This window comes from Staurois parvus, unplaced genomic scaffold, assembly GCF_062004578.1.
Source record: "Staurois parvus isolate SC_StPar_1 unplaced genomic scaffold, SC_StPar_1.0 ptg000477l, whole genome shotgun sequence".
NCBI lineage: Eukaryota > Metazoa > Chordata > Amphibia > Anura > Ranidae > Staurois > Staurois parvus.
This window is the reverse complement of record NW_028318273.1, coordinates 664,315-691,189: the sequence shown is the minus strand read 5'-3', so window position 1 is coordinate 691,189 and position 26,875 is coordinate 664,315. Positions and strand designations below refer to the sequence as shown.

General features: G+C 40.2%; 1 protein-coding gene across 2 annotated transcripts in view; it reads left to right on the top strand.

The window, feature by feature from the left end:
* Positions 1 to 21,768, top strand: part of CLEC16A (C-type lectin domain containing 16A) — a 420,420-nt gene extending 398,652 nt beyond the window's left edge. For both annotated transcript variants that reach the window (XM_089689496.1, XM_089689495.1), the window contains one exon: positions 19,974 to 21,768. In XM_089689496.1, coding sequence (XP_089545622.1) covers positions 19,974 to 20,353 — 380 coding nt within the window. In that variant the 3' untranslated portion in view covers positions 20,354 to 21,768. The remainder of the gene's footprint in view (positions 1 to 19,973) is intronic.
* The last annotated feature ends 5,107 nt before the right edge of the window (positions 21,769 to 26,875 follow it).

Below are 26,875 nucleotides of genomic sequence, written 5' to 3'. Positions count from 1 at the left end.
CTACCTTATGTGATATAATGAATTCATAAGTGTACCACCGATAATCAAATAATTACATCAATTAATTATACTTAAATATATGATTTGTGTAAATATATAAAATAAATTAATTTATCAATGTGAAAAAACAAAAACTATGAATGAAAAATATAAATAAAAAATAAAAAATATTTGCAGTGGGAATGACAGTTCCTTCTGTATAAATTAGATGGTGTTATTATTCAGTCTGGATAAAAATAAAATAAAATTAAAATTAAAATAAAAAAATAAAATAAAATTAAAATAAAAATAAAATTAAAAATTAAAATTAAAATAAAAATAAAATGAAAAATTAAAATTAAAATAAATAAAAAATTTTTGCAGTGGGAAATGACAGTTCCTTCTGTATAAATGAGATGGTATTATTATTCAGTCTGGATAAAAATAAAAATAAAATAAAAATTAAATAAAAATAAAATTAAAAATAAAAATTAAAATAAAAATAAATTTAAAATTAAAAAAAAATTAAATAAAAATAAAATTAACATAAAATTAAAATAAAAATAAAATTAAAATAACATAAAAAAAATAAAATTAAAATAAAAATAAAATTAAAAATAAAATAAAATTAAAATAAAATAAAAATAAAATTAAAATAAAATTAAAATTAAAATAACATAAAATAAAAATAAAATTAAAAATAAAATTAAAAATAAAATAAAATTAAAATAAAAATAAACATAAAATAAAAATTAACATAAAATTAAAATTAAATTAAAATAAAAATAAAATTAAAAATAAAATAAAATTAAAATTAAAATAAAAAAAAAATTAAAATAAATAATTGATATCCCGGATAAGACACTATGTTTCTTTTCTTTAATATTTAATTAATACTAATTTTAGCACGCAATTGAACTTGGCAAGTTTAAAAAGCCTGTTTAGAACAGGAATGCTGACATTCCTCTCAGAGTGAGTTGTCATAGCAACCCAGCTGTCTCAGCACAGTGAGCCTACTCCGCCCTCTCCAGGTGCAGCAACCAAAGGTCACTCAAGAGGCGGATGACTCACGAGGCTGGACTGTGAGCTTCAAAATACAAGCTGAAATGCATTTCTCACTATCAGGCTTGCAATGTGCCCTGCTTACATTTCATCAATCATTTGGTAAAGGTTGCGGCAAGAACACTTTACACAATTTCCCCAGAAATTGTAGATTGTCTAGTTTTTACACTGTCCCTTTTCATTTTTTTTTAATCACTTTTAATCCTATCACAGGGAATGCAAATACCCCCTATACCTTCAATGGGCATTGTCATATATTCTTTTTTCAGAAATCTGGGGTCTACACTATTCTAGATATCTCCTCTGCACTTACATTAGCGCTGTTTATATCCTGCGAAACTGAAGTGATGAAATGCTTGTAGCTTCCGATTTCTTAGAGATAATTGGCACCATGCTCTCCAATCAGCTCTATGGTCAGCTGACAGAAACACCGGCTGCATTCTCAGGGTTCCCCTGATGGCACTAGACTGCCCCAGAAGGCTGTGGAAGGCAGCGAGAGAGGGGGCATCATCTCCTGCTGATTGTTAAAGCAATCCTGCAGCTAATTAGCCACTAGGATCGCTTTTACATGAAAGCCGTTTGCTGGATGAAAAAAGTTATATCAGGCTGATGCCTGCAGCTGTAGGCATCATTCTGGTATAACCATTCAAAGTCCAGTGATTTACCAGTACTTCGCTGGTCCTTGTTGGGTATATATGCTATGTTCTTTTTTTTTTTTTTTTCTTTTTTTGTATGCAGCCTTCCAGAAATCTCTGCCAGAAAAAGTGTGTGGTATGCCTACCATTAGAATATACCGCCCTGCATTCACCCACTTCTAATGGTGGGCACACATTAGTTCACACTGTGCCACATGGAAAAACCTATCTTGCCACGCTTTCCATGTAGTCTGGGCATCCGAGGGTCTCCACGTGACTATCTTTTCCCTCGTAAATCTGAAACTTATATGTATAACCTGCTGCCCTCTCACAGGTCTTATACATCTTGACCCCATATCTGGCACCCTTGCTGGGGAGGAATTGTTTGAATGCAAGGCTCCCAGAAAAATGAATGAGGGACTCATCAACGCAGATTTTTTGCTGGGGAATATAGACATCTGCAAATTTTTGGTTAAGGTGATTTACGAGGGGCCTGATTTTGTGGAACTGGTCGAATTAGGGGTCACCTTGTGGATGAGAGAGTGTATTGTCATTGAAATGCATAAAATGCATTATACTCTCATATCTATGCCTTACCATGGCAGTAGAGAACACGGGCATATGATGAATCGGGTCTGTGGACCAATAAAGCCGCAATTAATTTTTTTTTAGTAATGCCCATGTTGAGGGTAAGGTCCAAAAAAAATTTAAATTCGGAAACCATAATGAGTTTCCATTCAAATGGTCTCTCAAGGTTTGAATCCGGGTTGGCAGCGATAAATTGTTGTGCATATAAATTGCTTTGATCCACAATCAATGTATACAGATCTTCCGTGAAAACCAGCTGCCAAAAATCAAGGGGAGTCATTAAATTTGCTGTTTCCACCTGAATTCCCGGTTGGGCAGTGAATGGGGGAAGTACGAGTGCTGCAGAATTTGTGGGCTTCCAATCGGGATTTGCAAGCACATCCGGAAGGATACTAGGGGCTCTATAGGCCTGTGTGCGAATTATTGGTGGTTGCGGGACAATACTTGTGCTCGCCACCGCACTAGCTTGTACTACACTTATGGGACTCGCCAGGTCACCAAGTGATACTGCAGTGCTGGTATGTGAAAGACCAGGATGTACTAGGCTACTGGTGCTCGCCAGTTCACCAAAAGGTAGCGTGGTTCTAGTACTAGCACTCTGCTGCATATGAGAGTCATCAAAATTTACCGGCAAGTGCTAACAGAGATCAGGCCTGATTCTGCGAACACTGCAGTTTTGTGTGCAATGTAGCAATGCAATGACCTACTGACACTGCACTTGCTGGGAGAGAAGGGGGGGGGGTAAGCGTAGTGACTAAATACAGGTGCCAGGGCTGATCCCGCTAATGCTGCGTTTGTGGGGAAGCTGTACTAATGTGAATGCTGGTATAGTGCTGATCTGATCAAAGATATTGATCCGTTCAGACACTATACTAGCAATGGAGGTTTATTGTGCATGAGCATGTTCCTGGCAATCAAGGGGTTAAATGTGATTACTGGTATACTGAAGGGCAATCTAACGCTATCTGGGAAGGTCATGAAAACCACGGGAGCGTGAATAACGTGTATAAATATATGTGTGTGTGATTTTGCACTCCCATACCGCCCTGTAGCAGTATTTCTGCTATAGGGTGGTCTGGAATCGGTTACAGAAGCAGTTTGTGTTATGGCGGTTACAGAAGCAGTTTGTGTTATGGCACTGCGTTACTTTAACTGACAATTGCGCGGTCATGCAACGCTGCACCAAAATGAAATTTACTGCCTTTTTTCTCCACGAATTGAGCTTTCTGTTGGTGGTATTTGATCGCCTGTGTGTTTTTTATTTTTTGCACTATAAAAAACTATTTTGACCCAAAAAAACAATATTTTGGACTTTTTGCTATAAAACATGTCCGGTAAAAAAATTTAAAAATAAAATTTTGTCATTAGTTTCAGCCAAAATGTATTTTGCTCTGTGTCTGCTAAAAAATAATCCCAATACGTGTAAATTAATTGGTTTACGTGAAAGTTATAGCATTTACAAATGGCGGTATAGATACTGGATTTTTTTTTTAAACTAATAATAGCGGCAATCAACGACTTATGGCGGGACTGCTGCAGACATTCTGACACTGGGGGGGGGGGGACTGGGGGTCACTGACATCCCCAGTGACACCAATACAGTGATCAGTGCAAAAAGAAAAGGCACTGACACTGTACTAATGGCACTTGGGGGGAAGGGGTTAACATTAGAAGGCAATCAAACTGTGTGAGGGGAGTGTTTTACTGGGGGGTGGGGGGGGGGGTGTTCTTCACAGTAACACACTGATCCGGAAAGCTGAACTCAGCAATCCCGAACTGTGTTCTGAAAACTGACAGGGAGGAGAGCGCCATTGAAAACAATGCAGCTGTGCTCCCTGTCAGTGTTTGCCGGCAATGGTCGGGCTCCAGCGGGTAATCACCGGCCGGGACCTGGTGTTTGACACCCGCAGCCTCGATCAGTGCCGCAGGTAGGGCGGTCACGTGCCTCACGCGCACCCCCTACCCTGAAATCAGGATGACATTTATAAACGTGATCCTGCGCACAGGGGCCACCTTGCCACAGTATATGTACTGTGGGCAGTCCCCTAGTGGTTAAGAAAACCTGAAAGAAGAAAAAAAGGAATTAAACCCCTGATAAACCTCTTTCTTTCCCTAGTTAGAACTAATAAACCGCTTTCTCCTCTTGCTCTGCTTACTTTTCCCTCATGAATGAGTTATACTGTTTAAAACTAAAAATCTAGTCAACATTCCTATCCACTGCTCGACCAGTTTTAGCCTCTCCAGTGTTATCAAACACAGTGCATGACCAGAGGTCCTGTATTGTATGGGAAGCCATCAAGATCCTGTCCATACACCGACAGCTCCAGGTAGCAAGAAGTAAAGTATTTATCTACTCTATACACCTCCTAAACAAGCTCTTGCTATTTGGAAAGGGGAAGGTGCACAAAGCCAAAATTGTAATGCTGACTGGAGTTAAGGTTTAAAGAAAATAAAATTGTTTTAATTTTTTTTTTTTGTAAAGTAAGCATTTAACAAACACATACACAGCTACTTTGCAATGCACAAGCCTTTGTAGCCCCCTAACGGTCTGATTATGTCCATATTTCTGTGCTCAAAGCAGTCCATTTTTTGCATGGAAATATGTATTTTTTTTGTTGTAGGCTTGTAATTTTTAGGAATAACTCACTGAAATCTGTCCGAACAAGAGTCTAGTAAACATCCCAGGTATGTTAAAATTTGAAACACGAAATAATAAATTATAATTTAATAAATCATAAAAAATAATAATATAATAAATTTAATTCAATAATATAATCAAACCAAAAACACTGAAATTTGAAATATAGCGCCAAGTTCGCACATCACTGAGCAAAGTCGCAGAATCGTTTTCAGTGTCTGGTGATGAATTTCCCCACAAATCATTATTTAATATGACTGCTCACTTTAATCCGACTGGCGGAGATAGGTGTTTCCGGAACTGTGGTCTATGTGGGGACGTCTTACACATTTGGTGGTCGTGCCCGCGATTGATTGGCTTCTGGTCTAGGGTCTTTGGTTTGCTTCAAACTCTTTTCCATATTACGGTCCATAGGGATGCAAGGGTGACCCTCCTGCATTGCCCAATTTTGGGCCTGTCTAGGTCTCAACAGAAATTGGCATCTTACCTATTCATTTCGGCTAAACGTACTATAGCTCAAGCTTGGAGAACCCCTTCGGTAGTCTTTCAAGGGGTGAGGACTCGGATGAATGCTATGTTGTTCAATGAGAAGATGTCTAGCATTCTTCATGACTCTCATCTGAGATTCCTTAAGGTTTGGGAACCTTGGATACGCTATTCCTTACCATCCCTGCCTCCTACTAGTTATGGCCTTCTTAAGTCGCTGCTGGTGCTAGCCCTGGATCCGTGATCCCTTTCGTTTCCCTTTTTTCATGTTTTCTTTTTGATTCCCTTTTGTTTTCTTTTTCTTCTCTTCTAACTTCCTTCCTTTCTTTTCTCTTTTTTCCAATATTATGTTGGATTACTGCTGCTATTTGGCTCGGCTGTTTGCCGTCCCTTCTTGATATCATCGGAAATTTTTGTTATTTGACTAACACCAGTCAGCAGGATATCCCTGTTTATATGTTATTCTGCTTTGCCCCTGCGAGGGCGTATTTTGAGCTTGCTATATTCTTAAAAATTAAAACTTTCTTAAAAATTAAAACTTTCTTAATAAAAATATTGAAACAGAAACCACTGGGAATTAGCTCAAAAGATCAATCACGTTTGTACCTAATCCCTTACAGACTCACAATTTTTTTCCTTTTACCCCCTCTTTATGTTGGAGGGGACGTGGCCATGTGGGCTCCATCCTCCACAGTTTTGGGCCTGTATAAGCTTGAATAGTTTCTGGCAAAAGACCTTTCAAATAATATCTGAAATTACTGGAGTATTGTTTTATTCCAGTACTAGCACTACTAAACGTGGGTACTGAACGGTTTCCTAGGCAGTAACATACAATAGTAGTCCATGTGCTTCTGGCTGCTACATGGCTTCTTACCAGATTGGCACCCAATGCCTCTGAGCTCATTGCCATGATCAAACTACATTATGAATATGAAAAATAATTTGCTATTAGAGCTGAATCTCTCTCTAGATTTGAACAAGCATGAAAGTTCTGGGTTGACTGGATATTTTCTTGATGTCGAATGATATGTATTCTTTAGTGGGTACCAAATGACCTTTTTTCTGTTTTATTTTTCTTTGTTTTACTCTATCTTTGTACCGGGTTACTGTGCATTGAGATCCCTCTAGGGCCTTGCTTCAACTGCTATTGATTTTCCCATTTTGTTACTGATTTTGGTATTTGTACATTTTGTAGTTACCTAAGTTGTAAGCCCCTTTTTTGTACTTGCTGCTTTTTATAAACGCAATAAAAGTTATTGATGCAAAAGCAAAAAAAAAAATATATAATTATAAATTTAATTAAATAATATAATCAAACCAAAAACACTGAAATTTGAAATATAGCGTCAAGTTCGCACATCACTGAGCAAAGTCGCAAAATCGTTTTCAGTGTCTGATGATGAATTTCCCCACGAATCATTATCACTCTATTCTGCAAGTGGTTCTAATTCACTATCGGTGTTCTCTAGCTGCTCTAAAACCGCTTTTGACCTAAAGGGACGCTTTTTGGATGCCATGGACATTTCGCATTTTTGAGGCAGAAAGAACAGTAAAAATGCAGGCAGGGCACAGGAAAAAGCACAGGTAAATGTTTTACTATGTTATTTTAGTGAATGTCACTTTTACAACTTTCAAATTTGCTGCCAGTTCCGTCCTCCATACGTCCTGACATCGCAGGGAACAGAACCCAGAAGACAGATGCCGGCATCTGCCGGAGGACATTGCCGGGGACACTGCAGGAGGGACATTGCGGGAGCGCAGGACAAGGTAAGTGAAGAAGAGATCCCAGAGCAACGCTGCAGGGTATTCCCAAGTGTAGCTCGGGGTTACCGCTTGTGGTGCTGAAACTTTACCCCAAGCTCCACTCGGGAATACCGCCAGGGAGGTTGATGATGGGGGAAAAAAAAGAAAAAAAATCTTTAACACCCTTTAAGTCAAACCCTTCTTCATTTGCGTTACACTCTGCAGAAACAGCTCTGCTGTCAATCTATTAAACAATGAGCAGGGCTAGGTGCCAGCTGCCGATTGACACGCTACAGGCTTGTGAATAATCAGTAACAATACTGATGGCATCAACTCTTACAAAGCCTTCTATTGACACTTTAGTGCATGCATGCACAGCCTATTTGTGGGAGACAGTGCTGCCCTGAATTCAGGAGCAGTTCAGCATCTTTTTCGTTCCATTGCAGAAAACTGCAGGTGGACTTCACTGGCAGGATCCTTCAGCTGCCATTATGCTCTGCTGGGTTTCTGGTGTGTCCCTGCACCTTTAAGGGAGGTAAGGGCTTCCCCCAGGAACACTTGCTCTTAATTTATCCATTTCTACATATAAATTCATAGACTAGAGTTAGGACCACACTATACAGAGGGGCCATGATTACAGATTGGCCTTCCACATATATTTGCAGTTGTGCAACTGACACCTTTGTTTTAACACAAGCTGTTAGTGTGTATATATATATATATATATATATATATATACACACTAATTTTTTTGGGGTTTTTTTTTGCTGGCTAGCTGATAAGTGTGCTGGGAAATACATTTTGCTTTGTTTGCTCTGTGCAAAGCCCTCCATGGGCACCTTACTGTGAAAGCAAGTTATTAATTTAGGCAGTTGCCATTTTTATTTAGAAGATAAATAGTATACATTGGAGTACATACATCTTACTTAGCGCTCCAAAAAGCAGTAGAGTAGTTGAGTAGAAAAATGTCCATAACGTATAGAAAATAGGATCATAGTGGAGGTGGTGGATGGAGGTAAGAAAGGTTCAAACATCTCCTGCGGCTCCTCAGCTAAGATCTGAAAAGGATCTCCAAAGGCTGTATGCACAGAGCAAGGGTGCTGGAGTTAGTAAAACCATATGCACAACAAGTTTATTATAACGCACACTTACATGTTAAAAACTTGATGTTTAGCAAATAGGAACCAACACTGGCACCGCAAACATGATGGATTATACCAGCCACAGGAAGCCAAGCAAGACATGCAGCAGGTAAGGACACAGGGAACACTATACACTGCTCTAAGAGCTTGCAGGCAAAGCAGCAGCATCCTCTGCTACATGGGAAAAAAAGCAGCTGTCAAAATCCAACAGTGATGTCGGGAGTGGACGAGCAGAAAGCAACTGTCTGCTAGGGTCAGTGATGTTGGCAATGGGAGGGCCACTACGCGTTTCCAGGGATCTGCCCCTTTTATCAAACAGCCCAATTGTATGCCAAGAGCCTTTATTTATAGACACACAGATTGGCTCTTGTGGGAGGGGACAAGATGCCTGTATGAAAACCTGAAGAGGACCGCTGGTGACACAGAAACAGAGGCACTGCTGCATGTATGCTTTTATATAAAATGCAAGCAAATGAAGTTACAATATCTGAAGCACATATTGGGTGACAATGGCAATAAAGGACTATATCTAATATATAGTATGTAAAATTAAACATTATTAAAAATAATAATGATTGAAAGCAAAAAAAATGAAAGGCACTTTTTTTACAGATCTGGTTAACAAAACACCACAATACAAAAAAACACCTCCTGCACATGAGTGTATTGGACTATTGGCTATTCTTCACGTGCACTTCTTTATTCGCAGAGACCAAAGATAATCCAGATCTTGCTTCCCTCTAAAGACTGGGGTTCCTTATTAGTAACTGTAAAAACACAAACGAGAGGGTGCAGCAATCTAGTGCATTATCCCATTGAAACTTTATTTCAAAATCAGTAAAAATACAGGGGTTAGACAAAAAAAGTAAACACTACAAGTTCGCAGGTGTGAAAGTAACAACATCTTTCCAATTGAGCTCTGCAGTCACTTTTGCAACAGTTGTTTTCTTATTCCGGGTCACAATCCTGCTCAATGTACTTTTTGTCTCTTTTGGTCAGTCAACCATGTCAACTGCGCTTATGCTTCTCAGAATATGTTTTCTCGGAAACTGTATATGCTGTCATAACCTTTGATACTGTATTTCGTGGCACAGCAAATAAATTGGCAACTTCAGTTACAGAGGCACCAGCTAAGCGGGCACCAACAAGTTGCCCTCTTTGAAGCTCATGAAATTCTGACATAACTAGCAGTGCACACAGTCAATGACAAAAGTGAGGCTTCTCACCTGTTAACTAGGTGTCTCATCACACTGCAGAAGCAAAAGAATGTTGCATCATGCTTTTAATGCAAGATATATGTAGTCTTTCCATTTTTCGTCTAACCCCTGTATATACTCACAAACTGTGCAGGTTAATATCATAACAAGTTACTATTCCAAGCACTGTGGTTTGTCATTTCTAGAGCATTCCAAAGCCAAAGAAACACCTCCTGGGATCCAGACCGGCTTACGTGTTTCGAGGGTAAACCATCTTCCTCATAGCCAAATAGACATGATTCTTTCCTTATTCTTTATTTCCTGCTTATCATGTCATGAGAACCACAAACTACTCCCACCTACAGGACGGGCACCCACATCAGGGTCACATTTCTATACCCTTTTTGCAAAGAAACCATAATTCCAAAGAAATTATAGACAATAATAACAGCAGCATACTTCAGTGCCAATTGGAACACAATTTTGCATCCCACAAATGAAAATAATATATGAAAGATGAGCACAGCATTGTACAGCATATGTAAACTGAGGGGAATGGTGAATCAAAGCTTGAGAGTAGCAATTATGTCACAGTAAAATTTTTCACTCACTTAATCCCATTAATCTCTGCTCATTGCAACTTGATGTACTGGATCACAGATCTCATCTAGATGTCCACCATATCCAGGGCTGTCACAAAAAAAGGTACTCAAAATTGTGTGTATCGGTGTGTAAAAAGCACACGTCGAAACGTCGAAGTTCAGACTGGATATGCATTCCAGCTGCCACTTCTGGTATCAGCCCACTTCTTGTCCTGCCGTATTTTGGCTTATACAGGAAGCTCCACTGCATTCCCAACCCTATAGAGGGAGTGCCACCAGGGCAGCCAGGTACCTCCCATCACTGCACTAACTTGACTGACAAAATAAACATAAAGAGGGGGGAGCCAGTGGTGCTGCACACAAAAAACAGTTCTGGAAAATAATAGAAAGCTTTGCAAAACCGTGACCACCGGGTGTAACGTATAGTACAATTCATTTAAAAATATATAAAAACAATGCATCCATTGTTTTTTTTAGTACTTCCTCAACAGAATGCATTTTCTGAAGAACTCAAAATATTCTGGTTCTGGGCATTACTGTTTTGTAAACAGTCTGAATACAGTAATGAACCATTGGTGGAGTTGTGGCTACAAAAAAGGTGAGTGTACTTTTTTACCTAGAAATAAATGCGTTTATACAGATACTCTTAGAGCTGCTGTGTTCCATCTCTATTTTTTTCAAAATGTTCAGGTGTCAATGCTGTATCAGTAGTACATTTATTAGCAAATAAATAGGCCCAATTTCCAATGCATCTGGAGCTTTAACTGGTAAATACAAATGTTTGCATGGGGCATATGGAGCAGGACTTGGAAATGCTCTGTAGGCCCCAGTGCTGGCTTACGAGGAGGGAAACCAAGAGTGATGAGACAAGGCTTTCCATCCTGTCCAGTTGCCAGGATTCTACTTTGTACCAAGTCTAATGACACCTCTCTAATTTGCATGCACTGTCATAGTAATTTCCTGTGTAGTTCTGCAACAACATTAGTCACCACTAACCCTGGAGGTGGAAGGCAATGACTCGGCATCTGTGCATCTTCTCTCAGGTAAGTAATATCCTACCTCATCAATTTTAGGTGCCCTCACCTTGATTATAATTAAGTGTTCTTGCATGGCAAGACCACTTACTGTTATCTCACATACAGTGGGGATCAAAAGTTTGGGCACCACAGCTAAAAATTTGTATTAATGTGCATACAGAATCCATGGAAAGATGGACAAATCTCCAAAAGGCATCAAATTACAGATTAGACATTCTTATAATATGTGAACAAAAGTTAGATTTTATTTCCATCATTTACACTTTCAAAATAACAGAAAACAAAAAAATGGCGTCTGCAAAAGTTTGGGCACCCTGCAGAATTTATAGCATGCACTGCCCCCTTTGCAAAGCTGAGACCTGCCAGTGTCATGGATTGTTCTCAATCATCGTCTGGGAAGACCAGGTTATGTCAATCTCAAAGGTTTTAAATGCCCAGACTCATCTGACCTTGCCCCAACAATCAGCACCATGGGTTCTTCTAAGCAGTTGTCTAGAAAACTGAAAATAGTTGACGCTCACAAAGCTGGAGAAGGCTATAAGAAGATAGCAAAGCGTTTTCACATGTCAATATCCTCTGTTCGGAATGTAATTAAGAAATGGCAGTCATCAGGACCGTGGAAGTTAAAGCAAGATCTGGAAGACCAACAAAAATATCAGACAGAACAGCTCGCAGGATTGTGAGAAAAACAATTCAAAACCCATGTTTGACTGCACGATCCCTCCAGAAAGATCTGGCACCACAAAAATCATCATTTGAACTTTGCAAATGAACATATAGACAAGCCTGATGCATTTTGGAAACAAGTTCTGTGGACCGATGAGGTGAAAATTTAACTTTTTGGCTGGAATGAGCAAAAGTACGTTTGGAGAAGAAGGGGCACAGAATTTAATGAAAAGAACCTCTGTCCAACTGTTAAGCATGGGGTTGGATCAATCATGCTTTGGGGTTGTGTTGCAGCCAGTGGCACAGGGAACATCTCACGAGTAGAAGGAAAAATGGACTCAATAAAATTTCAGCAAATTTTGGATGGTAACTTGATGCCATCTGTGAAAAAGCTGAAGTTAAAGAGAGGATGGCTTCTACAAATGGATAATGATCCTAAACACACCTCAAAATCCACGAGGGATTACATCAAGAGGCGTAAACTGAAGGTTTTGCCATGGCCTTGACAATCTCCTGACCTCAACATAATTGAAAATCTATGGATAGACCTTAAAAGAGCAGTGCGTGACAGACAGCCCAGAAATCTCAAAGAACTGGAAGACTTTTGTAAGGAAGAATGGGCAAAGATACCTCAAACAAGAATTGAAAGACTCTTGGCTGGCTACAAAAAGCGTTTACAAGCTGTGATACTTGCCAAAGGGGGCAGTACAAGATATTAACTCTGCAGGGTGCCCAAACCTTTGCAGACCCCATTTTTTTGTTTTCTGTTATTTTGAAAGTGTAAATGATGGAAATAAAATCTAACTTTTGTTGACATATTATAAGAATGTCTAATCTGTAATTTGATGCCTTTTGGAGATTTTTCCATCTTTCCTTGGTTTCTTTATGCACATTAATACAAATTTTTAGCTGGGGTGCCCAAACTTTCGATCCCCACTGTATATATTCTTATTATTATAGCCAAATTTACCACCCCAACTTCTTCCACAGTTTTTACATTACATAGACAGTAATATACCAAAACGTGCGGATTGTTCCCAATTGGTGTGCTATTACTTTGTGAAACATTTCACAGAATGGTTCACAAAATATTGGCGTGGTTGTGGTGAAATTTGTCCCATAGGAATGAATGGCGGAATGTTCAAAACTAGAGTGGGAGCTGACAAAAGCTAGAGCGTGAGCTGAAAAATCAGGACATGATTTCTAAACTGCCATCACTCCCTCATTTTCAAGCCCACCTACACAACTCTTATATCAAAACGTTCAGCTATCCCTGCTGCCATTAAAAATGTCCACGGCTAAGCCATAGTCCTGATAGTTTTCACAATATGACCATTTGTTTGCAACTCACGCCGCCTATTGACATTCATTGAAACTCCACTCTAGCCACCTCAAATTTGAAGGGCAATATCTAAACTGCGACTGTGCCTTCATTTTTAATATTTCAGAGACATCATATGCATCAAAATGTAGGTCTGGGTCTTGTGATTCTCACAATATAAAGCTCTTCAGTGTAAGATTTATAATTTTTAAACTACAAACGTTTGACAATGGCAACTGCCAGTGAAGTGAGCAAGTTGGAGCAGTTTGTTTTTAACCTTTCTTCTCTGCCCTTGCTGTAGAGTGAGTTGCCATAGGAACCCAGGTGTGTGAGCAGGCAAGAACACTTCACACAATTTCCCCAGAAATTGTAGCTTTTCTAGTTATTATATTATTATACAGGATTTATATAATGCCAACAGTTTACGCAGTGCTTTAAAACATAAGGGCAGACAGTACAATTACAATGCAAAATAATACAAGAGGATTCAGAGATAACCAATGAATATGAGCAGTCGCTATTAATGAAGATGAGCACTCACCACTAATTACTAATAAACAGGGGAACTCACTGCTGATCTACAGTTGATGGGGTGACTTAAGTAAACTTATTTTCAATGGCAATGGATTGTCTTGACCCCCTAACTGCTATTTTGTGTGGACAGTTTGGTCTGTTTAGGTAAGTTGAAAAATAATAAGCTTACTAGCTGGATCACCAGGTGTAAATAAAGAAAAAAGACTAAAAAAAAAACTAATGCAGCCACCACACTCAGGAATTGGTAAACTGCAATTTACTAAGTGTCTGTTTTTTTATTTAATTTAACAAGTATAAATTTAATTTGCTTATATCACCACTTCAGTGAATGCAAAACATAGAAACAATATCTCTTAGTCTTGAACCACTTGCTGCCCCCTAACAGTACATATGCTGTTAGTGGGTGGCACGGCATGGCCAGGCAATGTACTAGTGCATCGGCCTGCACATGCACAGTGGCGTGATCCCATGACCGCTGTGTCTGGTGGACACAGTGGATCATGGCACTCAGTACACGAACCCTGACCACTGTGAGCAGCCGGCATATCATGTGATTGGTCATAGCAATCACATGATTACATTGTAAGCAAAATAGTCATGAGTGGTTTGCATTCATAACTGCTTGCTTAGAGTTGTGAAGCTGTGGTTGGCCTACAGCTATCACATGGTACCTGACAACCTGTACCATATGATTAGCTGTAGCCAATCACAGCATGTCAACAGAAAGCAAGCTTTCTTGACTGGAAAGCCATTCATGAGAGTTATTATTAGCAACTATTGCTTATAACAGTCAATATCGCTGTTATAAATAATAATAGTGTAAAAAAATCCCTGATCACCTCCCAGAGTGGTATAGTGTCACAAGAAGAGTAAAGGATAGTGAAAAAAAAGTAAAAAAATTGAATATCCATTATCACCACCACACCAGTCATATGATGATGCTGTACTGCACTGGTGAAAAAATGTGTAAAAAAAAATATAATAAATTGTGAAAAAACCCAAATGTAAGATCTTCATTTTCCAAAAATTTGTGAAAAAAAAATTACAACTTTTAAAAAACGCACAATGCCTCTTACTAAATACCTTACACTGTCTACTTTCCAAAATGGGTCATTTGGGGGTATTTGTATTGTCCTGAAATTTTATGGGTCTCAAAAATTAGATAGGTCATCAGTACATCAGGACTGATCAATTTTCAAATATATATACCATAGTTTGTAGACTCTATAACTTTAACACAGACTAAATAATATACACCAAAATACATCTTGGTCTAAATTTATGAAGAAAGATTAATTATTTGCAAAATTTAAAACAAAAACCCAATGGTGGTTAAATACCACCAAAAGAAAGCTCTATTTGTGTGAATGAAATGATAAAAATTTCATTTTGGTATAATGTTGCATGACCGAGGAATTGACGGTTAGCACATCGCTGAATAGCAAAAACTTATTTGGTCATGAAGGGGGGGAAACCTTCTGGAGGTCAAGTGGTTAAAATTAGAATGTCAAAAGCACTTGTAAATATCCAACAGGCAGAGTTTGAAAACTCTAAGAAAAACTTCTAAGTGGTGTAATTTAATCTGCACTATTGCAGATAACAGCTGAGGCATTGAGATTGGTCTGTTGGAGCTGTACCACGCTATAACTGTAATTAAGACTACATTGCTATTTACTGTATTAAACAACACTTTATTACATTGTGTTGTATTGCAAAATATCAAAAAGTATACACCCTTTTATTTGCCCTGAATTATAATGCTCTGTACATTGAATTCTCATGCAATAAAAAGTGTTTTGTTTTTTGTTTTTTTTAACACTTCTAAGTAAAATATGGAGTAATCACCTTTGTATGGTATGTATACAGTTTTACCTGCCAAAGGATTTGTACTTCTCTACACCCAGTTTTGAGCTGTATATTATACCTTCTACACTGCAGAGACAAGTAACATATTTATTTATTGGTTTAGCATTCAGCTTTCCTTGTCACCTTTTAACTTGCAGCTTGGTTATCAGAGAATGAGAATCATCCCCTATATTCATTCCCCCTATATCAAGTGTCTCCAAACTTTCTAAACAAAGGGCCCGTTTACTGTCCTTCAAACTTTAGAGGGGCCAGGCTGTGGCCAGCGGGAGTAAAAAATATACTGGTGTCAGTGGCAGTAAACAATGCCCTATCTTTGGTATTAGGGGCAGGAATAGTGCCCCTTCATTGGTGGCAGAAATTATGCCCTGTTGCTGATAGTGGAGGGTATAATGCCCTGAAGGCCAGATAAAATCAAGCAAAGGATCTAGTTTGTAGACCACTGCCTTATATTAACCGCTTCCCAACCGCCCTATAGCAGAAATACTGCTACAGGGTTGCACGGGTGCGTAAAATAACTTATATATTGGTGATTTTGCATTTCCGGGTAGGGGGCACGTCGCCATTCGCTGCTGCGGCTGTCAATCACCGGGTCACCGTTGATTGCTCAGGATCTCCGACGGAGGAGAGCTGTTTTTGCCTGAAGTTCAGCTTTAATTCAGCTAGTTTTCAAAAATTCTGTGTACTCCTGTCATGCCATGAAGAATCAAAGAAGGTATAACCACAGGCATTTAAAATATCAGACTTGCCACCTACCGTCTTCTTTCAACTGGTTGACGTAGATCCATCTATCCACGTACTTTAAATTCCTTCATTTGTCTGGAAACATACATAGGCCTCTCATGGCTTTTGAAAGTATGTGCCTTCTTGCCAAATTACCTAGCCATGTCCTATCTAGAGTATATAAATTGATAATTGCTCACACACATACTTCTCTACCTACTAGGGTATGGGCAGAGGAATTGGGTATGGAGATCTCCCCTGGTGAATGGCAGAAGGCGTTTATTTTCACCCATAAATCTTCTGTATCAAACTATATACAGGAAAAAAAACTATAAACTGCTCTCTAGATGGTACCAGGATCTGGTTTCCATATGTCGTATTTTCCCTTCCGCTTCAGGTGTCTGCTGGCACAGTCTCAGGGAGAGAGGAACGTATTTACTTGTGTGGTGGGACTGTGATCTTACAGTTGTGTTCAAATAATAGCAGTGTGTTGAAAAAAGTGAATAAAGCTAAAAATCCTTCTAATAGCTTTTATTTCCATACACACAAATGCATTGGGAACACTACACATTCTATTCCAAATCAAAACATGAAGAAAATAATATCAAATTTGTGTTGTTCCTCTAAAAAATTGAAGAAAAGTGAATATTAGACTGTTCAAAAAAATAGCAGTGTTTGTATTCTTCTTTACAAACTCAAAATTTCACTATATAAACTGAAAAATGTTTGAAGATTTTGCTTTCCTTTGAATCAATTAATATTTAGTTGTATAACCAGTGTTTCTGAGAACTGCTGTACATCTGTGTTGCATGGAGTCAACCAACTTCTGGCACCTGTGAACAGGTATTCCAGCCCAGGATGATTGGACCACATTCCACAGTTCTTCTCTATTTCTTGGTTTTGCCTCAGAAACTGCATTTTTGATGTCACCCCACAAGTTTTCTATTGGATTAAGATCCGGAGATTGGGCTGGCCACTCCATAACGTTAATCTTGTTGGTCGGGAACCAAGATGTTGCACGTTTGCACGTTTACTGGTGTGTTTGGGGTCATTGTCTTGTTGGAACGCCCATTTCAAGGGCATTTCCTCTTCAGCATAAGGCAGCATGACCTCTTCAAGTATTCTAATGTATTCAAACTGATCCATGATCCCTGGTATGCGATAAATAGGCCCAACACCATAGCAGGAGAAACATCCTTATATCATGATGCTTGCGCATCCATGCTTCACTGTCTTCACAGCGTACTGTGGCTTGAATTCAGTGTTTGGGGGTCATCTGACAAACTGTCTCCGGCCACTAGACCCAAAAAGAACAATCTTACTTTCATCAGTCCACAAAATGTTGCGCTATTTCTCTTTAGGCCAGTCAATGTGCTCTTTGGCAAATTGTAACACCTTCTTTGATCTTCCTGGAGCTGATTGTTGGCCGAGTCCTTGCCATTTTGGTTATTCTTCTATCCATTAGAATGGTAGTTTTTTGCTTTCTTCCACGTCTTTCAGGTTTTGGTTGCCATTTTAAAACATTTGCGATCATTTCAGCTGAGCAGCCTATCATTTTCTGCACTTCTTTATATGTTTTCCCCTCTCCAATCAACTTTTTAATCAAGGTACGCTGTTCTTCTGAACAATGTCTGGAACGACCCATTTTCCTCAGAATTTCAGAGAGAAATGCACTGTAACCAGCATGTACAACATTTGCTGCCTTCCTTCCTTCCTTCCTTAAATAAGGGCAATAATTGCCACCTGTTTTTCAAAGAATGAATGACCTCACTAATAGAACTCTACACTGCTATTATTTTGAACATGCCCCTTTCCATTAGTGATTCAATTACACAGAATCAGCAGCATGCCTGTCATGACTGTTGGGTCTGTTGGATTTCTATTACTCTACTACACCTGCTAGTAAATTAAAAAAAAAATTAAATCTGCGAAATATGCTTTAATCACTCCTACAGTTTTGGCTCCTCTTTAGCTATGAGGTCAAGGAATTGGACTTGTAGATCTCATACCATCTTTCCTCTGTCCATCTGTGTCTTTGTACCCTTCCTTGCCCATACAATTTTTTTCTTTCCTATTCTTCCTGGAGTCTTTCTCTGTGTAGTTGTACAATTTTTCTCTTTTCTTTCCTATATCATTACTTCTCTTTTCCTTCTCTCTCTCTGGTTTATTTTGGAGCTATTGGGACTAGTAGTCTGTAGATGATGTGTTTTGTACATCCTTTTCGCTTGTCGTGATGTTGGATGGACTTGCCACTCACATTATCGTGTATGTTTTTCCTCGTTGTATATGTCTATCCACATATGCTAGCGACAACTTGATTTCATTAACATACTGGCTGTACCGGCCATGTTGACACTGTTATTCTTCATGTGTCTTATTCTACATGTCATTTGTTCCTTCCTTCTTTTTTTTTGTACTATTGTATCAATAACAGAAAATCTCAAATAAAAATATATTCAATCTAAATATCAGACTTGGATGTAAAAAAAATCTGCTCTGTTTGGATGAAAATGTATAGTGAGGTAAATACCCAATGACTCCCTTTAGAGGCTCTGATATTTTATGGTTGTGAGACTTACAATGGTATTTTTTTGTTTTTCACACTAATCAACAGAAATGTCATTTAATTTCAAATTCAAAAAAGGATCTCTGAAAACTGGTTTTATTTAATTACAAATTAAAAAAATACATAAAATAACTGAATACATAAGAATACATCCACTTTAGATTTGACTTTTTTAGGTGCACATTTGGTAGCAATTAGTTTCCAGTCTGTGTAGATCAGATTTGCATGTATGAAAGCTGCAGTTTTTGCAAAACTGCTTCAACTATGTTAGTATGCATAGAGATAATAAGTAAACCAATTTATGTCCAGATATTCTTTATTGGATTGCAATCTGGACTCTCACTTGGTAATTCCAGGCAGATCGAGCGGCAACTGCAGCAGTAGGTACATGTTAAATGTTCCTCTCTAAAAACGGGTGTTGAACATGCAACATATTCCCAAAAGTGAACTTATCCTTTAACAAGAGTCTATGCAGTGCTGAACATGGTACAAAGCAAAGATATCGCCTAAACAGGGAAAGGTAAGTGTTACTTCTCAGGGATTGTGAGGTAGGGCATCAGAATAGAGTCCATTAAAAGTGGTCTTACACTTTGAGTAAATTATGAAAACAGAAATCAACAAACACAAAATCACACATACATTTACACATAACGAACACACATTTAGTGCGCACAAGCCTATATAAAACTCACATACATCTTCTCACATGAAGTATCTTCGAGCACAAAGGTTTTTGAATAATTTAGGGTTTGAATTTGTGTAATAGTAAATAGTTGGTGTACCAGTGTTTTTAGTGTAAGCTCCAATATAACTTTTTTGTTGGACTTCTGTTTCATTGCTTCACAAGCATGCACCAGTTTGGTGGGGGTTTAGCTTTCAAAATAATACAGGTTCATTTTCAATATTTGGGTTATGCATTTTTTTTTCGGTGCTATTTTCTTACATACTTGTGGTTAGTTATGTGATTGTGGAGAACGGGATCTTGAATGATCTTTTAAGACTGTAATGTGTATTTAATTAGCATAACATCAGAGTTCTCAAATATGAGCCTGCTCAAAGCAGCCCATCTTCTCTCAACCCTTCTGTACCAAACTCCTCAGTAAATTTAGTTATTGTGTAACTAGTGAACTCCCTTTTAAAATGAATAGAATTGTTGAATTTTCTCTCATTAGTTTTTCATTTCCTTTTACAGATGATTCTTCCACTCTTGACCAACCTCCAGTGACTGTTTGCAGTCAAATGGAGACTACCGAAGAGAGTCCGTCATCTTCCACTCGGATTAGGAAGGGATCCTTTCGAAAACCAGACAGTGAGATTACCAACTTGGCTCCTAGCCTGACTCCAGCACCCCAGCCAACAATTTCTTTAATATATGATGATAACACTGATGCTGTCAGCGTTGAATCTCTTACTTTGGTCCCTCCTGTTGATCCATATAGTATTCACACCTTCAGCTGTATTTTGGAATCACCACTGGAATCTGGCAGTGACCTACAGAAAGATGTAGATGCTAAATTTAACATCACAGAAAGTGCTTATGGCAACACGGTAGAGGAAGATGATAGACTGTAACAGCATAATACAAATTCCCATTTTTTATGTAATTTGAAAATTGAAATTGTCAACATCATTGAGACTTGCAAATAACCAGAATGTATGCATATGTAGAAAATGCCTGGATTCTTCCTGTTACTGTCACACAAAAGCCATTTTTAGATATTAAATATGCACGTCCATGTTTAAGAGCTACTGACCTGTTACTGCAAATGCTGCATTCAGTCCTTTCATGCTACTGTGTCAATGGCAAATATTTTCAGCAGCAAATTGTTTGATATGTTTATCTGCTGTAAAAACCACTCTTATTTATAGTTTTTAAAGCCTATATTTTGATAGTGAATTCTTTTTCCATAGCTGAAAGACTTAACCATTGAAGGCAGCTAAAATTAGCTATTTTTAAGGAGTACTCCAGGGTAACATTATGGGGCGTATTCAGGAAAGAACTATAAGCAAAAAGAATACACAGTAACCCAGAATTAATTAACTATGTGACTGGATAATATTACGGACTACATTCAGTTAGTGGACTTAGCACATTCTCATTACTTCCCGTATTACCTTACTCACTTACAGGAGTGTGTTAATGTGCATTGCTGGCATGTCCTCAGTGCAGTAATCTGATGCTCAGAATGTGCTGAGAGCACTTTTCCTTCAAATCATGTTGCTTATCTGTTTTGTATATCAGACATATTTTTCAGTAGTTGTCTGTGGGGTATTTTCTGATAAATGGGCCAGATCATGTATATTAGGCATACCGAGTAAACCTTGAAAGAGGAATAACGTGAAAATAAAATGAAATGAAATAAACACCCTGATCACACACACTATTGATTTTAAGTGTTAAGAAATGTTAAGTCCCTTGAGTTTTGTCTGTGTGTGGCTATATATTTTCAATTTGTTATGATTTATTTAAAATCTTTACCACTTTACATTATTTACCAGCTATAAATGTTTGTTAATTTGTTTTCATAGAAGTTATAGTTATTAATAAAACAAACATCTTCCCTGGCATATGAGCCTACAGCTAGCAGCTGCTGACACGGTACCAACTACTTTTTGTTTTATGTGCTCATGGGTATCTAATATTCTTTAATATTTCAGTTTTAGATATATAATTTCAATTATAAATTTACTTTTAAGTAGTGGCTTCAGTTGCCATACATCATGTTCACCCTTTACCTTATCATTTTGGTTGTTACAGCTAAGTTGAGAAAGTGTTTGATTACCAACTGAACTTCCCATAAATGGGCCATAAGATGAGGGAGTACATTTTTGGGACAACAATGGGCACTATAATTTGTGTTTTTTTTATTTTGGGGAGTTGTTTGTATGTTAAAGATCTAATAAAGCTGACTTATTTCTGACAAGTCAGGTTTTTTTTTTGCATAGTAATGTATACTGTATATTTTGTAATAAATAAGTTAATCAGACTGTAGTTTATTTCTTCAAAATTCAAAACATTTCTTCTAAGTTGTTGTTTCTAACATTTCTTCTAAAACTCTGCATTGCGACCCCTCAAACTGCAAGGGTTAAATGCTCGGCTTGGCTAAGTCCATGGGGAGATGTAAATGCTGAGTGCCTTAGTCTGGTACTCTCTCTTCTCCATCTGATGCTCCAGGTCATGCCTGTTTTCCAGCATCTTTACTTACAATTCAAGACTATTAACTATGCATTATATGTGGAGGAAGCAGTGACGGTGTCCAGGAGTGACTTAGAGTGGAGACTTTGCAGGATCAATTGCGCAGCTGGAGGGATCAAGCAGGATCCTGCTTTTCTTTATTTTAGTTTTACTATTTTCTTTCTGTAACACTGTCATAATACAGTGTATTTTTAAATTTGATAATATGGGGGCATATTGTATTTAGACCAATTTAGACTTCCTGTAAAGGGTGCCTACTAACTCAAAGGTTAGTACACTCATTCTAGTTTCTGTTCCGTTGAGTAGTTGCTTTCTTGTAGGTGACTGGTGTAAGAAAACATGGCTTTGCTGTTATTTATATATGTCATATGCCAAGAAGTAGTCTGTGGATGGTCCACCATATCCACAATCATGATGCATCTAGGAGCATTTGACTTTTTAAGCTTTGAAGTTATGCTAATTTTCTTCAAACAGAAAATGTTTGCTGATCTAAATCAGCAGATTGTGAACTGCACAATAAAATGACAGTGAAGCATTCCACTCAATCTAAATTCTGTATATAAACAGATCTGAAAAAACAATATACAGTGCAAATGTTAATACAACAATGGCAAATCACTGATATAGTACCATGACTCCTATATACTACATTCGTGAAAGACACAGGTTTATAAAGTCCCGTACACAGTCCAATTTTGTCTGTGAACAATTTCCATTAATATATTTTCTGTGTATAGCAGTCCAAATTGTTCAATAAATATAAACGTTCAAACACCCAGAAAGAAGCCCCCACCCCTCCCTCTTTATCTTATACCATAGACCTCACTGCTGAAAATGAGGTCAAAAAATGCTCCAGCCCTCAGTGTATAGTGAACATGCAAATCACAAGAGGGAACTTCATAGTATAAAAGTATCAGGTCAGACACCAGCAAGGCGATGCCTGATCCCCGCCGAGTATGATGCATTGAGTGGAGTGCTTCACTGTTTGTTTATTTATACTTTGTGATTGTACTGGTAAGTGATAGCAACTCTATAAGTATATAGCAGTTTATATTTATAAATTTTTTTCTTTAAGCTTGTATTTGATTTTAATAGCGCAGGGATTATTATTTTTCATTTATACTAGAAGATGACAGTTAAAGAACAAAGTGTTCTTATAGAACAATGCAGATGCTAGAGTTATGAAGCCATGAGAGTTGTACTACAGAATATATAGATTGCAAGAAATTATTATTTTTTTCCATTGAAGGACACAGGAATTCTGATGAAGTTTGGTTATATGCTGCTGCCTGCAGGAGGTTTGGACACTGGAATATAGAAACAAAGTTGAAGACCTGCCTCTGTATAACAGCACCTATAAACCTCATGCCTCTGTTTTTTGCCTCAGTGTTCTAGGACGCTTGTCCCTCAGCTGTGCTAGAAAAAAAAAGCATTTTATTTTTCTCTTTAATCCAGATGCTCAGTACATATGGTGGTCTTTTCTTTGGTGACCTAAATCAAAACTTCAAAAATGCTTCTTGAGCTAATCTCTACGTAGCAGATATCTAGATTAGCGTACCCTCAGCAACAGCTTTGAGGTTGTGTCTTTACCCCATTGGACTAAAAGATTGTGGGGTTAGCCTAACATATGAACTTCAGGCATGAGACTAAGGCTTACTTAGTAAGTCCGGAAGCTACCTTACGGTTGGTACTGCTGTGTACTATTTTAAAATTTCTTCCAATCACCATCTTACTGCAGTAATTGGTAAAAATGTAGAATTGCGTGCTAACTACTAGGTGGGGTGCTGCATGAGCACATTTCAGTTTTTTTTCCTGCATTCAGGCTGCAGAAAGCATCATGCTGCTTCGCTTCCTGCTCCTGAAGCACCAGGTACCATTCCACTGTACGCCTATAGCGACTTAGTCATCTCTGGCTTCCTGAAACCATCCACCGCATCAGCTATGCAGATGTGTGTTTATCTGAGGCATTTCCCTAAATTAGGCCTAGTTGCTGACTGTCACGAGAACCGAGAGCGCAGGGAGAGAGCACACGGAGACAGATTGCACAGAACCCGACCTGCGGGCATTTATTGGGGTACAGACAATAGATCTGTTAGTCTACAGATCCACGCCAGACACAGTAACTGTCAGGGCAGGAGCTGTGGAACGGACAGGCAGGCCTAATTGCAGGGTCACGCACCGACTGATGACAACCACCACCCACAGACCCTCAGGGCGCGGAGTCTAAATCCCAGGCTGCCCTTCACCAGGGCCCCTGATGGTGGGGATGGACTTGACGCAGCCAGGGACCAGGTCGCGGCCCCCGAGACACCCTAGCTGTGGTAATGGCCGCCGCCAATGGCGTGTAGCTGGTAGGAACCAGATAAGACAATAGCGTAGTCGTGCAGGCCGGGTCGATAACAACGGGACAGACAGTACAGAACGGTGGACAAGAATAACAGGACACAAGCCGGGTTCAGCAACGGGAGGTCAGATAAATGGATAACGCAGAGAATAGTCTAGTCAAAAGCTGAGTCAGTTTCCAGGAGAGCCACGAGAGTAGAAACAGAGCTTGTTGCAACACGAACATACAAGACACGAATGCAAAGAGCACGTGCGGACAACAGGCATATATGTGATCAACCACACCCCTCTGGGGGATGGACCGCAGAGGCTTGAAGGCATAAAAGACTCCCACCATGCTCTGCAGAAACCCAAGATGGATGCCAGCACATGGAGCAGCATAACCTCTGGGAAAAGGTAGGACCTTGACAGTACCTCCTCCTCAAGGACCCCTCCGCGGCTCAAGAAAAGGCTTCTGAGGAACGCGGGCATGAAAAGCGCGGAGGAGGGCAGGAGCATGAACATCCGCGGAAGGAACCCAGGAACGCTCCTCGGGACCATAACCACGCCAATGAACCAGGAACTGCACCCGACCGCGCACCAATCGAGAGTCCAGGATCCGGCTCACCTCATACTCCTCATGACCGTCAACCCAGATAGGATGGGGCCGAGGCAGAGAGGTAGTGAAGCGATTGCAGACCAGAGGCTTCAACAGGGATACATGGAAGATATTGGAGATCCCCATCCCAGGAGGAAGGGCAAGGGCATAGGCAACCGGATTCACCTTGCAGAGGATGCAAAAAGGGCCAACAAAATGGGGGGCCAGTTTGGGTGCGGGCACCCGAAGATTGAGGTTGCAAGTAGACAACCACACCCGATCTCTGACCTGGTATGAAGGAGCGGGCACCCATCTGCGATCAGCCTGAAACTAATGGCGCCATGCTGAGTCCTTCAAGGACTTCTGGATCTTCCCCCATGAAGAACGCAGGGCAGCAAGATGTTTCTCCACAGCCGGAATGTCCAGTGGTGAAAACCTCTCAGGTAATACCGCAGGTTGGAACCCATAGTTGGCCATGAAGGGAGACATCTCGGAGGAGGAGTTGACAGCCGAGTTCCTGGCAAACTCCGCCCATGGCAGGAGATCGACCCAACCGTCCTGATGGTCCGAGATATAGCAACGAAGGAATTGTTCCAGGGCCTGGTTGGAACGCTCCGCAGCCCCATTGGACTCTGGGTGGTAGGCCAAAGTGAAGGAGAGCCTGATACCCAACTGGGAGCAGAAGGCGTGCCAGAACCTGGACACAAACTAACTCCCGCGGTCCGAGACAATCACCCTGGGCAACCCATACACAACCCGAAGGGCATCACCAGGGATTCATAGTGACCGGTTCTGGTGTTAAACGCGGTCTTCCACTTGTCCCCCTGCTCTTGCTGGGGAAGTAGACTTACGAATGTGCCCCCGGGAAAGTGCATCCGCAACATACTCCTCCATGGCCTGATTCTCCACAACGAAAGAGGATACACCCTGCTACGCGGAGGAGTGGCACCAGGTTGCAAGGGTATGGCGCAGTCGTAAGAACGATGGGGAGGTAAGGCACCAGCACGCACCTTGTCAAACACATCCAGGTACTCCCCATAGTCGGTGGGCAACGCAGAGCCTGAGGAGGCACACAACACCTTAACTGGCCCACGGATGCACCCGGCCCCACACTGTGGAGACCACGAGAGAATCTCGGCCATTCGCCAATTAAAGGTTGGATTGTGCTTCTGGAGCCAGGGATACCCCAAAACCACAGAATAGTGCGGGGAAGAAATTACCTGAAAGCAGGCCAACTCCCTGTGAACAGCCCCAATAGCTACTTCAACCGGCAGAGTCTCGTGGGTAACCTGCGGCGGTTGCAGGGGCCTGCCATCTATCGCCTCGAGAACCAATGGGGTAACTCAAGACTGCAGGGGAATGGAGTGCTGGGCGGCAAACGAGCTGTCCACAAACAACCCGCCGGCCCCAGAGTCTACCAACGCCTGGGCCGTCACCGAGCCCTCCGCCCAAGAGAGGACAACGGTGATCAGTGGTTTATCTTTGCGGAATGCCGGGGACGAGGAGACTCCACCCAAGATCTGTCCCCAACAGGATCTCAGGTGTGAGCGTTTCCCGGACGGATCGGACAGGACTGCTGAAAGTGCCCACCAAGGCCACAGTACAGGCAGCGACCCTCCCGACGCCGAGCGACCCGCTCTCCCTCGGAAAGGCAAGCAAACCCCAGCTGCATGGGCTCACCACCAGACAAGCCATCCCCAGGAGGCGTGGGAGGAACGGGTGGGACAGAAAACACAGGCGCCAGTCGGTTGGGAGGCCTCCGCAGGCGTTCCTTGAGTGAAGGCCTCTCCCTGAGCCTGGGGTCAATCAAGATTAGGAAGGAAATGAGTGGCTCCAGCTCCACAGGCAGTTCCTTGGCTGCAATCTCATCCTTCAACGCATCTGAAAGACCATGAGAAAAAGCAGCCACCAGAGCCTCATTGTTCCAGCCCACCTCTGCCGCCAGGGTACGAAACTCTATGGCGTACTCGGCAACGGT